An 18,199-nucleotide genomic window follows, 5' to 3' on the forward strand; every position below is an offset into this window, starting at 1 on the left:
GCTAGCTTTGCTACATAATGTAATTCATGTAAAAACCACAAATATTCTAGGCAAGATGAAAGATGGATTTAAGAAGAAATAAAACTAAAAAATTATTCAAATTAAATGAATTTATTAACTAGAAAATAATAAAAAAATTATATTTTTTATCACCAAATGAAATGAGAGAAATATGGGCATGTATATCTCTCTCTTTGATCTAACATAACAACAAATAGCATGGAAATAATTCCATTTAAATATTCAATCTATTTCAATAAGGCATCCTATAAACCAATCCTATATATGCATCCAACAAAAAATAAAATAAAATCACATCCTAAGAAAAATAAAAAAATATTGCAATAATTTATATAAATTCTGCCTTTTGTAGTGAAGATGTATTCAATTTCTTAACCACAAATAGAAATCCTTTGAAAAAGATAAGTTTTATATTCAATAGGGTTTATAAAAGTCAGAAATAAAAAAAAAATTACAGGAAACTAAATTATACTTTAGTACTAATAGGAAAAAAAAGAATTTCCTGCTACGTCTTTTTAGAATTTTAATATTAATTAATGATTAAGTTGAGATTATAGATAATATGTCCCTATCTGCCATTTGATTGTAATTGTTAATGAAATTAAACCTTTAAAGGCATATTTACTCCAATTTTGTTAACTAATTAGCGTGGGATAATGGTTATCATATTAGTTTACATATAACTGATTTTATTGTATTTTTTATTAGATTAAAATGAAAATTATTTGAAGTATTAATAAAAACTAGTTACCAAAGTGATAATATCTTTTTTTAAAAAAACAAGACCTCATGGTACCATAAATTTATAAATTAATCAATAAACAAAAGGTGATATATTAGAGAATTTTTTATTTATTAAAAAATCTGAAATATACTATTTAAAGACAAAATAGCTATTTAGATAGAAACATAAGCAAAAATGTCTAATTACTTAAAATGATTCATTTTTTTTTATGAAGTAATAATTAGAAGAATAAGAAAGAATTGAGGACAATTAATAAACATGTCCTTTGTTTTTTAATATAATTATTTTTAGGGATTATTAATTTTAATTTTCCTCCTTATATGATCCCCTAATCTCACTTTTTTGGTCTGTGGCCCCTCTACTTTTATATTTTTGATAATTACCTCCTATACTTTTATTTGTATATATATTCAATCCCTAAACTTTTATTTTTATTAACATTAGGTTTTTTGTAATGGTAAGTCAGCATGTATAATATATGCTTTATTAATGAGAATGTAAATATTTTGAGAAAACTCTGATTTGGACGTATTTAAAAGAATTATAGTTACTTCTAATCTCGTGCACATGTTCTAGTTGAAATAAGGTATAATTTGGCCCTCGACTTTTACAGTTTTGCTCAATTTGACTTTTTTGTTTATCTCCGTGATCAATTTAGCTCCTAATATTTTCCAATTTGCTTAATTCAATTTATTTATTTATTTTTTTGTGATAGAATAAGTTGCACGTGCTATAATGAGAGCGTGAGAAAAGAGTTACATCGAGCTTGAGAAAATACCTTCAAGGATCAAATTGAATCCGAACGACAAGTAGAGAGACCAAATTTTTTAATGTTTTTTTTTTTAAATATAGCAAATCCATAAAATCCATGAAAACACCACTTCTATTATCTTTTCACCATTACCATCATTCCCTTTAATCACCCGCAATATCACCGTATTACAATCCAACACAATCATCATAGCCTCTGAATAAATCGTTCATCAATTAGAAATATAAATACAATTCCCATGAGGATTTAAAGACACCAATCTATCAATACAGGAGAATAGATGCGATCTAAGAAACCAAAGCTGCTGGCACTATCAACACCAAAGCTACAACATCATCAACCTCTTTGTTTGCTTAATCAACCAGTAAAAATCTAAATATACAGTGAACTCTCTTATAATTAATATATTTAATGAATTAAATGTTAGAATTATTAATTTATTAACTTCAATTATCTAAAGAAAAATAAAGTTAGTTTCTCAATGATTTATTAATTGATAGAAATTATTGATTTATTAAATATTAAAAAGTTGACTCCATTAAGAATCTAATAATTAAATTTAAAAAATAAATTATTTTATAAAATTACAAAAAGTTGACGCGGCATGAATTGATGGATGCCAAATTAAACTTTATAGGAAGTGCAAGTGTACAAGTCAAGTATCTCAAGAAAGAGTCAAATTTAACCTATTTAATGAAGTCTAGAGTAGAGACTAAACTGACGTAAAGGTAAAAGAAGTTGAATTAGCATTGTCTATGAGGGTCATTTTGAACCCTATTCCATTCAAATTAGCAAAAAGAAGAGAAAGAGATAATGCAGCAGTTGGAAAGCAAGTCCCATCAACACTTCATTGCTAGTTTTCTCGACTCTTGACTACATTTATTATATAATCAACTTGAAGAGGAATTTTCCTGGAAACTTCCTAGTTATGCAAGGCCAACTTGTTTATTAATACCCACATAATTCAGTACACACACATCAAGATCGTAATGACATTAATGGCTCTCTTATTCTATGATCCTTGTTCACCCAGATATGAGTCTAAACCTTCTAATTTAACGGATGAATACAGCTGGGCAATATTTTGAGCACCCTAATGAAAAATTATATGGGAAAATCAGAATTACGATTAAAAGACTGTTGTTGGTTCGGACAAGAACATGATTGAGACTGACAAGAATTTGCTGTCTTAATATGATAATTTATGAAAGGACGTTTTAGAGTATTAGGATTAGGAATCTCGCAACTAGCAATCTACTTCCTTAATACTCGATAAAATTCACTACAGCAGGTATTAGGTTTCTAGCAGACAGACAGAAGAAGAACAAGATTCACTATAGCAAAAGCTTGTATGTTTTTACTTGCAGAAACTCTGAATAGTAAAAGAGGAAGAGAGATCACAAATAACAAGTCCAGTTCGAAGACTGTTTTTTGTTTTTGTTTTCCAAACATATAATGCACCCTGTGATGTCAAGTATTAACTGCATCATCAAGAACATGTTTCTTGATATTCTTCCTTTGTTGAAAGATTCATTTTCCTGTAAGCTTTCTATTATATCCTTGTACAAAGAGTGCATCTTGTGCTTTAATTATATATTTATATGTATATTTAGGCTCCTTCAAAATGCTTGCAATGCAATTCTAGATTCTGCAATTAACTAACCTGAAACAAGACAGGTCACAGCAAAGAAACAGCTTCTTTCTCAGAAGGGAAGAATTGAGTCTTGGCTTCTGCTAAGTCTAGACGATGAAGATGATGACTTCCCACTTGAGGAGAATGACCTTTTCATTGCAATAGGTGCCTTCTGCAATGCATGACTAATTGAAGAACTCTTCATCAGCTTCCTGAAACTTATATTTCCATTGCTTCCCCGCTTCAGAACATTCTTCGATTTTGAGTGCTTTAGTCGAACCATTTGGATATCCAAGTTTTCTCCATGTTTACCAGGAATAACTTTACCTACAGAACTATAAATTGCCATAGCAGAAGAGGAATCCAACGAAGCAGACCTCCTCACAGGTTGCATTTCGGCCTTTATTGTCAGTCTGGTGTCAACTAAATCACTTTGTACTCGAGAATGATTCCCCAAAACAGCGAAATTCAAACCCGTTTTCGAGTTTCCACCAATTGTTTCATCTTCAATTGGTAATGCGCAGTTCGTATCATCTCCATCTCTCACTTCATCAGTACCATCTTCTCCAACTGAATTGCTTATCGTTATCAACCCACTATTATTTGTAGAATTCTCCGTCTGTGATCCTCCAGTTGAGCTCAAGTCACTCGATGTAGATTCCGGTAACTCCACTTGAACATCAAAGTTATCGGATATTACAGGGGCACGACATAAAGGGCAATTCTTGTGTGATCTTAACCAAGTATCAATACAGGGTATGTGAAAAGCATGGCTACACTTTGGCAAGAGCCTGAGACTCTCGTCTTCTTGGAACTCATTTAAGCAAACAGAGCACTCTGTTCCTTCTATCAACCCTTCATCTTTTTTATATTTAAAAACTGCGATCGAATCGATAACAGATTGTTGAAGACCGACTGTGTTGATATACCAAATAGGATGGTCGAGTTGTGGTCCTTGATCTTCATCGAGAAAGTCCTCCTGAGTAGCAAAAATTATAGGCGGTAGACTTCTCGATCTTGTTGAAATTCTATTCCTAGCTCTTAAAATTGTAGCTAAGATACAAACAAGAATTGCAGCACCAATGAAGCCACCCATGATGATCATACCTGTTGTGAGTACATGCTTTTGAGCTGCACTTCCTGCCTCATATAATGGGTTCGGCAGAACTAGCGGTGGCTCAAGTGGAAGAGGCTCTGGTCGTGGTTTTGGTGGCCGTGGCCTTGGTGGTGGTGCTTGTTTTGATACAGGCGGCGAAGGAAAAGGATTTCCATCAACACAAAGATACTTACAAACAAGAGGACAGATTTGGAAACAAGAACCATTACATTTCCCATCAAGATTTAAATGTGGGTTGCAATCTTCATCACAATAATCAACGGAACCCTTACCGGATTTAGGTTGATCAAGCTTCATTTTTGCTGACAGAAAACAGTCACAGAAACAGGGGACAGGGATAATACATAAGCATACTTGAAAAAGTGCTAGTGCGTGTGAAATGGAGCATGTAGGTATGTAGAATTTGAGGAAAAAAAGAAAAGAAGATCGTTAAAGGTGGGCCTGTTTTTGAAGTTTTCTTGCTGGCACAAAGAATGGCCCAGATTTTGATGATAATGAAGACTCTTTTTGGTCAGTCTTTCTACAAAGTTATTGCAGTAATACAGGAAATATCGCTTTCATTGGAAGACTTTGTTGGCGCTGGGACATTTACTCGATGCTTCTTCCATCCCTGTTTGTACTTAAAATTGGCTTAGAAATGGACCTTTCTGGTCTTCTTTTCCGCGTAAACTTTAGGATGTATTGAATAAAAAAATGCTTCAATGAATTTATGAAATTACAAAAATATAACAATTTAAATCAGAGCATCATCTCATCAAATCTATTCATCATTTTTCCAAATACTGATTGGGCTCAATTCGGCCTAAACTGTTTCAGCCTTGGCGTGGACGAATTGTTATATTACGGAGTCGAGTCTATGATTTCTCATGTACCAAAAGTAAGGTCTTTACTTTAAACGTTAAAAGTGACTACTTTTCTTTTTTTACTGTGCCTTATCTTCTTATTCTTTTTACTGTATTAATATTAGTGTTACTAATTTCTTATTATATTTTTTATTTTAATTTTATATTTTTAGTGTATTTTATATTTTCAGTGTATTTTATGTTTTTTTTTCTTATTACAATACTAAATTTATCTTTTAATAATATGCTAGTATTTTTATAAGGTTAACAATTTAATTTTTATATTAAAATATTTTTAGTATATATATATATATAGGTATTAAATTATATTACTTTTTACTTTAAAAATTCTCACTTTTAATTATTTCTTATCATTACATAATAATATTTTAATTTTAAAATTTAAATATAAAAATAAAAATAAAAATAAAATATCAAAGTTAATAATTTATATTCATAATTATAACTACAAAACATAATCATATGTTATGAACATAAGTTCATTAGTAAAAACTGTAAACATCAATCTTAAAACTACAAGTTTGTAAGTTAACGAGAGGTTCATAAATTATAAATTATAAATTCATTACAAGTATATTTAAAGTTCATATATAGTATCCTATAAATTTATAAAAACATATAGGTCCATTCGTTAAAAATAAAAGATTCAAAATTTATAAATTATAAGTTAATAATATATACACATGAGATCATAGATTATGATTTAGAAATTCATAATTTGAAAGGAAAATTCATACTGTAACCAATGAATTTAGAGTTTAGAATTGATGAATCTACACTTATATTTGATGAACCTATAAGTAATGCTTAATGATCTTGTTGTTTATAACTATATTTATTAGTAAATCTTCAGTAGATATACATTGTACTACCAATGTATCTATGATTTATGTCTAATGAGTCTACAATTTATATCTAATGAACCTAATGAAAATGCATAATAGTAAAAATTTAATGTCACATAAAAATAAATATGATATATTATAAAAAAAAAAGTTAGAACTATCTTTGAAGTTATTAAAAAAACTAATAAAAAATGTTAGAATTTGTAAATAAAAATTTCATTGAGAATTTTAAATCATAAAATTACAGGTTCGAAAGTTAATAATAAATTCATAAATTATAAATTATAAGTTCATTATAAGTATATCTTATGTTCATATATAATATCCTAGAAGTTCATAAAAATATACAGATTCACAGGTTAAAAATAAAATGTTTATAATTTATAAACTATAAGTTCATCACACGAACATCTGAAATTTATATATTATAGTTTAGAAATTCATAATTTGAAAAACATATTCATATCTTAACTGATAAATTTACAGTTCAAATTGATAAATCTATAAGCAATACTTAATGATCTTGTTATTTATAACTATATTTAACAATAAATCTTCAATGAACATACATTGTACTACCAATGAACCTACAATTTATATTTAATGAACCTAATGAAAATGTGTGACAGTGAAAATTCAATGTCATATAAAAAATAAATATGATATTTTATAAAAAGAAATAAAACTATCCTTGAAGTCATTAAAAAAACTACTAAAAATGTTAGAATTTTTAAATAAAAAATTATATTGAAAATTTTACACAAATAAAATTTTAATTCTTTATTAATATTTGATTATAAAAATCAACTACTAATTAAATTACTAATTTTAAATAATAAAATAATCAATATTTCTAATGAAAATAAAATTAATTTTAAAATTTAATACTTAATACAATTATTAATTTACTAAAATATCAAATATAGAATTATATTATGAAATATAGAATTAACTAGTTTGGACATGACTATTTTGTTGTGTAAAAGACTATAAAAGCAAATAAAAGAAAAAGTACATTTAGTATATACGTTGGTCTTAAAATAAAATAAAAAAAAGTATTATAAATTTAGCAATTATTCATACAGATGTTAAATAACTCAGGTCGAGAGATTGTTACATGTATCTGAGTTCATGATATAATTTAGCGGTGTAGCCTATGTGGCTCCAGAATAAATTTACTCTATCTCCTTGACCAAGTCCAATTAATAGCAGTTTGATTTTGGTACATAACTATTCATAGTAATTAAAGAGAAAAAAGAGACCGTATGGTCATATCCCTTCTCTTTTCTTCAATAAGCAAATTACAGAACGAAATTATTGATATTCTCATTTATGAGAATTAGAAAAGGTTTAATATTTTAATTTCTTTATTACCATCCATTGATGTTATTCAGAATTTATCACTCTTTATATCAAATATAATTGATAATAAAATATTATAAATCAATCTATTATGTCTAAAAAAGACGAAATTGACTAAGTTTATATTTCACTATAATAGAAAAACTAAGAGATTATATTATGGACAGGCTCTAGTCAGAGAGCCCGATTCGACCTAGAATCTTTCAGATAATCAAGAGAACAAGTCCTATTATAACTACCGACCTACATCTATGAAGTTCTATTTCTAGTAGGATAGAAAGACTATCGATGTCTATATAAGGAACTATGGTCTAACGATTACAGGTACATGTTATTTTACATATTCATTATATTTAATTTACTTTTTTACAAATTACCGATTTAATCATCAGAATAAATAGTCGGACAACCCCATTCGGCGCTTTCTAACCATTTTTGCAAATACTCCGAAGATAAAACCAGCCCTTAGAAGATTTTGTTGATAGCTCAATCATTGACCGAGTTATTAATAGTGATTATTTTTTACTATGTAATGTGTGATATATTAGTTCTGATAAGTTCTTTTAGAAAAACTAATTCCAATTGAGTACGAAATGAGTAAGAGTAGGACTGATAGTAATAATATCACTTGGAGCATCTACCTTTTCTTTTCTCTAAATGCATCCCAGCAAAATCCTTTCCCTCTTTACCTAAAATTGAGTTAGATTCCTAAATCAACGCTCCTTTTTTAAAATTTTGAAGAGCCGAGATTTCACTATTGAATGTGTAGTAAGCCCTTATGGTTCCTTAGCACTAAAAGATTAAACTCTAGCTTTATTGAAAAATGTAAAGTTTGCCCAAAAAAACTAGAATTATAGTTTTATTAATAGAAGAATTAAAATAAAGAGTGAAATAAACGGTATTATTGAGACATGTATAATTTCAAGACAAATGTAAAATATAAAGCTAAATTTATTTATGATACTCTTTTTAGTTTAAAAATATATTTTATTTTCAATTCATATGTGGATTAATAAATATATTCTTTCTACTTATGTCTCTAAAACGTATAGAAAATGTATAAAATTTGAGAATTAATTGTATATAATAATATTTATACTAATTAATGAAGGATATATTTAACATATGACTTACTAAACTAATAATTTAAGAAATAACTTAATTTATAACAGATAAAAATAAAAGGCTATCCTATAGAACGAAAGGAGTATAATAGAAAGTACAATGGAGAAGACTATTGAGATACGCTTAGGAAATTATGAATAAATAAACAATATATATATATATAACTGGGCAACATTTTATAAAGTTACAATATATATAGTTCTAATAAAAAAATACATGTGGCGTACATAAGAATTTATAATGTTATTAAATATTAATCAAATAAAATGATAATATTAAATGTAATATAATACTTTTTTTGTCAAGGCTTTATATCTTGCATCCTGAACCACATTATATTATGGTCTGGCCAGGTACAATACGTGTATCAAAATTTTTATGTGTGTGTTTTTTTTAATATATTCATTAAATCGGTACCGAATAAAACTTACATTCGTTAAATATGTACTAAATGTTCATTGTTGAAATATTAAATATTCATTGTTCATTAACTTTATTTTACTAAATAGATATTTATACTACAATATAAATATTTGTAGGATAATTTTAGATTGATTTTTTTTTACTAATTGTAAAAATAATTTATATTAAGTCTATGTTATATATATCCATTTAAATAAATTAATAAATATGATATTTATTAATAAATTATTGAATATTATGGCTATAAATGATGAATACTTATATCAATTACAAAAGTATTTTATTATGCATCACAAAAATAATGAATATAACTTTCATAAAGAATCATCATCATTTTCAAACGAAAACATATATTAATTTATAATTACTGAATTAATAATAACAAATTCATGAACATATAGATCATAAATAATGAATGTAATACCCGAAATGTTTTATATTTAATAGTGATTATATTAATAATGAGTTTTTATTAAATTAATTTAATTTAATTTTTATTTGGTCTAGTTGGAATAATTTAAATACAAATTTTGAATTTTAATATTAGACTAAAAAAGGAGTCATTTTTCTATATCCTATTAGTTTAAATTTTTAAGAAATTAATTAAGTAAATTATTTGAGAAATGATTATATTTTGGTTATTCAAATTTTCCCCAAATGCATATTTATATAAATAAAATTATATATTGAAAAATTATGGAGAAATTGTAAAGAGTGTTTTTATAAAAGGAATTTAAGAAAATTTGGTATTTTAATTAATTAGTGGTATTAAATTTTAAGTTGGAAATTTATTATTTAAATTAATTTTGTGTTAGGACTAAATTGAAAATTTATTTTGGAATAAGGATTAAAAGTATAATTTTATTTTTATGGGGGTTTAATAGGAATTTATATGTTTGGTATTTTTGTAAATATTTATGTCGGCAGGGGTATTTAGGTAATTATATATTTTCAATAATTCTAATTTGGTCCAAATTAAATAGTTAGAGGCTAAATTGAAAGGCTAAAGAAAAATTTAGGGGTTAATTAGAAAGTTTGCAGGATGAAATTGTAAGTAATTAAAAAGTTAAGGGACCAAATTATAATAAGAAAAAGTTCGGGGGCTCAATGTCGATATTAGAAGGAAAGAAAGAAGAAAAGAATAGAAAGGAGAGAGAAGAGATCGGGGTAGGAAGGAGACTTCGGGGAAGAAGGAGTGGGGGTCGTGGAGGCCGCTCGAGGCAGTGGCGGCAATTTGGAGGAAGGGCCGACGGCTAGCCCGGCCGGCAGTGACAATGACCAAAAAAGAAGAAGAAGGGGAGAGCTGTATCGTTGCCATTAAGTAGTTCCGGCATCCTTTGGCGGTGAGGTCGGTCTTGTTTTGACCGGTGAGTTGAGGGCTCTCTTCTGGCAACAGTGGCGACGCCTGGGGTGGCCAGAGTTGCAAGATCCGACAAAGTGAAGTTTAAGGGGCAGTCGGCATTTTTGGGTTTTCCGGCGAGCTCCGGCGAGCTATGGACGATCGGAGGATGTATCCCGACTATCCTCGGGTCAAGCTTCTCAATGGCACCGGTTTCATGGTGATCGGGCTTCGTTTGCAAATCGACGGCCGAGATCGTCCGCAAATCTCTCCGGATGATTAGGTGTCAGATCGGAAAATCGAAAGCGGAGATCGTCATCAGCGCGTCATTTTGAGTCCGATGGTGTGTTCGGATCGTCGATCGGACTCTAGCAGCCGGAGGCGAATCGACCGAGCGATCGAGCGTCTCGGTAATTTTCTCTGGCCCGTTAATTTTTTTAGAAATTCCTTGATTTAATTCGTGCTTATTGTTTTGTGTTGTGTATTTAATATTTGTGAGTCAAAAATAATTGTCTGTCAGTTTGCCTACCTCGTGTTTTGTACTGTGTAGCGGAGTCGGGAAAAATGTGAAGTCTGGGGACCCGACTCCCATTTTTTTGAATTGTTGGATATTTGTAGTATTTTTCTGGCAGGTCCTGGACCCGTTTTATGGGGTGCAAACGTCCGTGTTGTAAGAGAGGTTTTGCCGAATGTTCGATAGAATTCACCAGAGTCAAGATTCTTAGACAGTCAGTCCTAGGAATCTAGACCTATGGTCAACTGTAATTGTTCAGCATTTTGATAAATTGTTTTCCGTGATTAGATGATCTGTCTGTTCGGCTCGCTCCAATCGAGGCATCGGAGCAGAGCTAGGAGGTCGCCAAATCGGTGAGTTAAAGTCACTTAATCGTTGCACTATTGCTAAGACTGAATTTAATATGCTATTTTAGAAATTTATGCTTAGTATGATTATTATTACCACAATATTAATAATTTCACTTAATTATCAATTATTGAAAATAATTTATTATGGTTAGTAATGTTATAATAATACAAACGTTATTATTTTTCCTCACGAATTGCATGTTGCTTTACCCTAAATCTTTAATCTTTACTTCCATATGTGTTGAATGATTTCATTAGACAATGATATTTATTAAATGTGATGATTGCAATTTGAGAAATGTGGCTTTGTAGAACAATGCTGCCTGATGGGTTACATCAGGACCGCGTGCGCACCAGTAATGATCATGGACATGTAATAAGATTATGATGAGTTTTGCCCTGGTCGAGCATGGCTCTCTGGGCTGATTTAAGTAAATTGTCGGAGGTAAGGTCCCTGGTCGAGCGATGCTCTCTAGGCGCCGGCTTGGTTGGAATCAAGTGTTCAGGCTGGAGGTAAGGTCCCTGGTCGAGCGATGCTCTCTGTGCGCCGGCTTAGTTGGAATCAAGTGTTCAGGCTGGAGATAAGGACCCTGGTCGAGCTTTGCTATCTGGGTGCCAGACCTGTGGGATTAAGAGAGCCGAGAGGCTACTAGAATTTGGGGTTAGGGTTCTACTGAGCCACTCGTCCCGTAAAAGTAGAAATATTTATTTATTTATTATGGTATGATTATAATATGATTTGTATTTATGTGAATGGTTTGATATACTAATTTGAATAATTAATATTTTCTGTGAAGACTGCAATAGTATCTAGATTATTTGATTTTAACTCACTCTCGAGACTGACAGTCTCCATTTACTGTTTTTCAGATTTGTGACTGATAGTCTTCTGGCGACTCTTACTCAATAACCCGACTTCTTCATCATCGGATGGTGTTCGATTTGGTATGTCAAATTGTAAAAATCTTAGATTCTCCACAGTAGTAATAGTAGGGGTATCAATGGTAATTTTCTGTAGTTTCGGATCTCGCCTAATTCTTCTGGTAGATCGATTCAATTGTGTAAGATTTAATGTTAAGTTAATTTGTGTCTTACATAATATAAATTTGAGATGAGATTTAATTGAGTTAGTGAGAGTTAGGCTTACTACGGGATTCGGTAGCCTTACGCCTACCCATTCCCTAGTACCGGTCACGGACCCATGGGTGGGGTCGTGACAATGAATATTCTTCATTAAAATAATAAACATTTAAAAAATTGAGTGAATACAAAATGAACATTGTTACAATAAATAATGAATATTATCCTATGAATGAAGAATATTGATGTCCATTATAAAACTGTAGTACTTTTGGTTATGGAATTATCAATTACATATTGATGAGATACTTAAATTGAAAAATATGCAAAGAAATTAGTTTCATTCACTAATAAGATAAAATTTTAATATATAAAAAGTTCCTAAAAATTATATTATATTATTTTAATAGTCATTATTTGCCAAAAGTATATCGATTTTTAATTCTCTAGAGTATGACTAATTGAAAAAAAAACTATATGTTACTATTACGTTAATTTTTAAATTTTATTTATCTATAATTTATATATAAAATTTTAAGATATAAATATTTTTAACAGGATTGCTGTGTATTCTGACACATTTTGATATTTGTACTATTTTTAACCCATAAAATTTAAGGTCATGTATAAAGAAAACTAAAAAGGCATTACAAATATTTAATATATTATTATTCATAAAAATATTATAAATAATTATAAAATATTGAAAATTCTATTTAGTTATTTATAAATTGAATTTATATTATTATTTAAAATAAAAATAATTATAACAATCCTATAACGCATTAATAAAAATTAATTTTCATAAATATATAAATATTTATTTATTTAATATATAATTTTAAATTATATATAATATTAATTTTATAATTTATATTATTATAATTTCAATTTTTTCTAAGAAAGAACAACTAAAGTGGTGGGACTGAGTCTCGCACGTATGTCCCTGCCTTTGGCTCACGCTGCAACGTGGACTAGGGGCCAGGGCATAAAATGCCTTCTTTGTCCCACTTTGATAGTCCATTAGTTTAATAACTAATTGTCAAATATGCCCCCTATTAAATGACATATACGTATTATCATCCATAATTAATTGATGAATTAAATGGAGATATATTCAAATTTTATTAGAGTAAAATAAGATAATGGATTAGTTGACAAGTCTATTATTTGGATAATTGTGCATTACGTTAAAAATATTATGGATAAGTATAAAAAAAATACATTATGGTTTTATAGGTTTATAATTTTAAGTATATAGGTATGTGGTTACAAATTGCGATAAAGAGATGTATTTTGCCATTAAAGAGTTATGATTCACAAGAATTTAGCCATTTTTACTCTGATAAACTATTATTATCATATTGTATATATTTGATAACATAAGTTTAAAAATTAACAACTCTGAATTTCATTATTTGACTATCAAATCGATCTCATCAAATTAATGACTTCTTAAATTGCGATTTGACAATCAAACAATGAAATTATGAGTTATTAAACTTTAAATTTATGTTATCAAACACGAGCAACATGATAATGATGGCTGATCAAAGTGAAGATGACTAGATCCTTAAAAATCAAAATATTTTAATGATAAAATACCTATTTTTTTTTCACGATTTATAACCATATACATCTCTTTGTCTAAAAAATAACATACTTAAATTCGTCCGTTAAATCATATGGTACTCTTGTTTTTTACTTATCCAAATATTATCAAATATATTATAAGAAAAAAGTATTAAAATTTAATGATACTAACTGAAAATAACTAATTTTATTAATCTGTGTGTAAAATAAGAATAGACTATTAAAGTGGAACAGAGAAAATATTAATATAAATTAAATAAAATAATATTATTAAGTTTTTATTAAAATAAAATATTAGTTAATATAATAAAAATTAATGGCTATATGATGCCATTATTTGACTATATATTTGTTATTTTCTATAATATTAAATTGATAATGTTAAGTATTTATTAAAATAAAAGAAAATAATAGTTAAATAAAATTATTTTAATATATTTGCAATTAAAATAAAATACTTTAAATTATAAGATCATAAAATCATTAATAATTATACATTAATATAAGTAAATTAATTATAAATAAAAAGTCAAAGCTAAATAATCAATTTAAGGCTGTATAAATTTTACTTTTATTCATTTTAGACTCGAAGACTGAGAAGGTTGGGGGAGTAATAATCAATTTAGCTCTTCAATTTTCTGATTTGAGCTGAAAGTCAAATTACATGCTCCTCCTCTCCCTAATTTCAAACTTCTAATTATTGAATCATTACTCTAATTCAATTGCCTTTCTTTACGTGGTTATGTTCTTCCTTTTTCTATTACTCACTATTTTATTTTATTTTATTTTTCTAATCTTCACATAACGAATTTCCAGTAGATACTGAAACACTGCCATCTAATGCCTGGTGTCCACTTCTGTTTTTATTTAAAAATTAAGACCAGTTGCGACACCTTTTTTTCTCCTTAAAATTAGAATAAAATCATCACTTAATTGCATATACATAATAAAACTTTTTTATAATCATACACTTGAAATTAAATAAAATTTATGGTCATAACGAGTACTAACTATTTTTATAACTTAATAGTTAATTTTGTTGGTGAAATGATAGAAACTATAGATAAGATATATAAATATTTTATTATATTATATTATATTATATAAATAAGATTGATGAGATAAAATAATACTATAGTAAGACAAAACATAGCATAACATATATTTTTAAAGTTATATATACAAATATTATTATTTATAAGAATATTTTCTTAAAATAGGACTTAAAATTTTTATAATTTATTATAATAAAAAGTCTATTCTTATTTATAATTGATCCAAATTAGAGCTGTAATTTTTTATCACTATATAGAGATTATTTTCATACAGAGTATTATAGAGAGATTTTACTGTATAATATTAAAATCGAAAGAGTGGAAAGATGATGCATGACTATTGAGCTTCAACATATTAATATGAGAATTTCACACTACGCTATTTATTTTTTTATTTTTATATGTACACTTGATTTGCAAGATATTAAATTGAATGAAATAACGTGTGAACTATTTAAATTTGCAAAAGTAAAATAATAATAATATTTGAATTTATAAAGAGTGCTAAATATTAAATAAATAATTCTTACCACAACTTTGTGGTTTTCCCTTCCCACTTTTATTGCCCTCACCATCACGACAATTTGATCTGTTATGATATGAGACCAGTGTTACAATTATTCGTACCTACAATAATAAGTAAAATAAATAATAATTTTTTAATATTAATATTATTTAAAAATTATTAGAATTAAAATTAGACCAATTACAAAATGCTTTTTATTCAAAAAAGAATCAGCAAACCACTTTTCTCTTTCAATTATTTTTATTATAAATTTTTGCTGCATTAAGATAGTATATATGAAAATGACAAATATTTTTAAATTTCAGAGGAAATAAAAAGAAATTAGTTAATTAAAATATATATTATGCATATTTAATTTGTTAAACATAAAAAAAAACTAAAAATCTATGATATAATTATTTTTTTCACTATAACGGACTTAAATTTGAAAAACATTCTATGTTAAGAGATTTGCGATGAATGTTAATATTTGATGGAATCAAATCCAACAATATATACCTATAAATTAGTGTTAAATGATACCAAACAAAACTCTTATTGTTCAATCATAAAGGTTAATAAGATAAAAATAAATAATTTTTCAATTAAATAGATTAAGTTTCTATGTACCATATTTTTGTTGATTTCAATTAATTTTTCTTATTCCATTATTACAAATAAATGTCATAACCTACTGTAATCCTATTATAATAGGACTTCATCTAGCATTTTTGAAGTAGTACCGTCTTGATATTTATTTTATTTAATTTTTTTAATACATGTAATAATATAAATACCATAATAGATATAATATACGATTAAATTAATTTTGAAAAAATAATTTATATAAATTGATTTTTTAATTTAAAATTATTTGATGAATATATGTAAATTGATTGCTTCATTAATATGTTATTTTTATAAGACCTATCAATTACAGTTATATGAACAATATTCATAAAATTGAATAAATGCATATTTCCTATTTTAAGCAAATATTTGATTGTATTAATGAAAAGAAAAGAATTAGAAACAAAATAAATTAAAATATATTAATTTCCACATGATTAATTTGATGAATGGAAATGAGTTATTTATGAAAAAAATGACTATTTATCTATTACTATTATTTTAAATTAATTTTGATTTTTTTAACCAGTTATTCAAGTTACATGTTATTTAAATAAATAAAATTGAATAGTTGAGATTTAAAATAAGTAATCAAACCATTAAAATTTAACATGATACTGATATCACGTGATCCAACCATCACACACCATCGTAGCGGCACTCTTCACCATTATAATCATAAGGAATAAAAGAGAGTAAAAAAATCGATAAATAGGCCGACAAATTAAGTGCCCAAAAACGACTTTATTCCATCCACTTACTACATGTACAAGCTATGAACAAATATACTTGATGCGGTACTCAAAACTGAAAGTTAATTGCTTCCTACTTTAGGATCCTCTATTTTGAGAAAATGAAGAAAGAAGCTTTCAGTTAACTTACGCAGGAACCTAATCAAGTTGAGACTTGGGAGTTGGTTGTAACGTATCTCTTTGACCAAGCAAGCAAGAAATGTATATCCTCAACTAAAAGCAACAAAAACTAAATCTCCACTGATACCATTTCAAAATCAAAACGTAATTTTATATAATTTAAACCCATCAATATTGTGATATTCACAAAGTATAATATAGAATGATACCTCGCATTTCTTGGAGGGTTCTCTCAAGAAGATAAGCATAAGATAACCTACTTCTTCTCCCACCAACCCCCCATCTTTCTTTCTTTCACGCTTCAAATTAACTACCCATTCTTTTTCCAATCTTTTTCATCAACAGACTAAAAACTCATAATTAAAATACTGAATCTAAATTAGCCAAAGATTGCAACAACAGAGCCAAAGAATGGCAGGTTGGGCAGCATCAAATAATAACAAGAAGTTAAATCCTGGAGCTTTGGATGAGAACGATATATTGATGGGTGCTTTGCTTGCTCGAAAATCAAGTATTGATCTATTGCAGAACTGTGATCTTCCTCCACCACTAAAGGTGTTTTCTGGGTCAGATAGGACAATCAGATCGTCTATGAACAGGGTTTTTAGCATGATGGGAAAAGAAGAGGAAAACAATGAGTTTGATATACATGGAAGTGTTGGTGGTGGTGAGAATGGGAAGTTGGAGATTCTGAAGGCATTAAGATTGTCACAAACAAGAGCAAGAGAAGCAGAGAAGAAAGCTGCAAGTTTGGCTAAGGAGAACGATTGTATTTCTAATGCTCTGTTGAGGGAATCCATGCAACTATTTGCATATCGTCAATGGGTTAGGTTACTTGAGGTTCAAGTAATGAAGTTGCAATCAGAAGGGAAACATCAAGGAAATAGATGGTGTTGCAGCTGTGGAGGAAGACTTGAAGGGGTTAAAAAATTGTTGAAAGACGGAGAGGATTGTGGAAGCGGTGATGGCGGCGGCGGGGTGTGCTGGATTTTGGCATGGGCATTTTGTATAGGGATTGCTGGTGTGAGACTGGCTTTTGGATGTAGATATTTGTTTTGAGTTGGATATATACATAATAGTATTTGATCTGTGTCAATGATTTTTGGCATGGTTCATGGAAAGAGAACATTTTGTAAAGATAATAGATGGGGAGAAAGGGTTATTTAGATGATCAAATTTTACATTGTAGTTATGTTTATTATTCATGGAAAATCCTGAAGAATTTTATACAGTGAATTTACAAAGACATTCTCAGGCCTATATCAGAACTAGCCTTTTTCTAAAAATAATATATTATTATTATTAGTGGAATGTATCCCCTCTAATCAACTGTTTGGGTGTAATGTAAGATTTTG

General features: G+C 28.1%; 2 protein-coding genes across 2 annotated transcripts; one reads left to right on the top strand and one right to left on the bottom strand.

Moving 5' to 3' along the window:
- Window positions 1-2,850: 2,850 nt before the first annotated feature.
- On the bottom strand, window positions 2,851-4,976 carry LOC8278152 (RING-H2 finger protein ATL54). Its single transcript, XM_002534053.4, has one exon. It carries the CDS (start codon window positions 4,583-4,585, stop codon window positions 3,242-3,244), a length of 1,344 nt encoding a protein of 447 aa, XP_002534099.3. The 5' UTR covers window positions 4,586-4,976; the 3' UTR covers window positions 2,851-3,241.
- A 12,034-nt stretch (window positions 4,977-17,010) lies between these two features.
- LOC8278149 lies at window positions 17,011-18,090 on the top strand. Its single transcript, XM_002534054.4, has one exon. It carries the CDS (start codon window positions 17,256-17,258, stop codon window positions 17,901-17,903), a length of 648 nt encoding a protein of 215 aa, XP_002534100.1. The 5' UTR covers window positions 17,011-17,255; the 3' UTR covers window positions 17,904-18,090.
- The last annotated feature ends 109 nt before the right edge of the window (window positions 18,091-18,199 follow it).

Source organism: Ricinus communis, chromosome 7 (genome assembly GCF_019578655.1).
Source record: "Ricinus communis isolate WT05 ecotype wild-type chromosome 7, ASM1957865v1, whole genome shotgun sequence".
Classification (NCBI taxonomy): Eukaryota; Viridiplantae; Streptophyta; class Magnoliopsida; order Malpighiales; family Euphorbiaceae; genus Ricinus; species Ricinus communis.

What these genes read in the sequence shown, in the direction of transcription:
- LOC8278149 (XM_002534054.4), top strand. Translation starts at nt 17,256, where the DNA reads ATGGCAGGTTGGGCAGCATCAAATAATAACAAGAAGTTAAATCCTGGA.
- LOC8278152 (XM_002534053.4), bottom strand. Translation starts at nt 4,585, where the DNA reads ATGAAGCTTGATCAACCTAAATCCGGTAAGGGTTCCGTTGATTATTGT.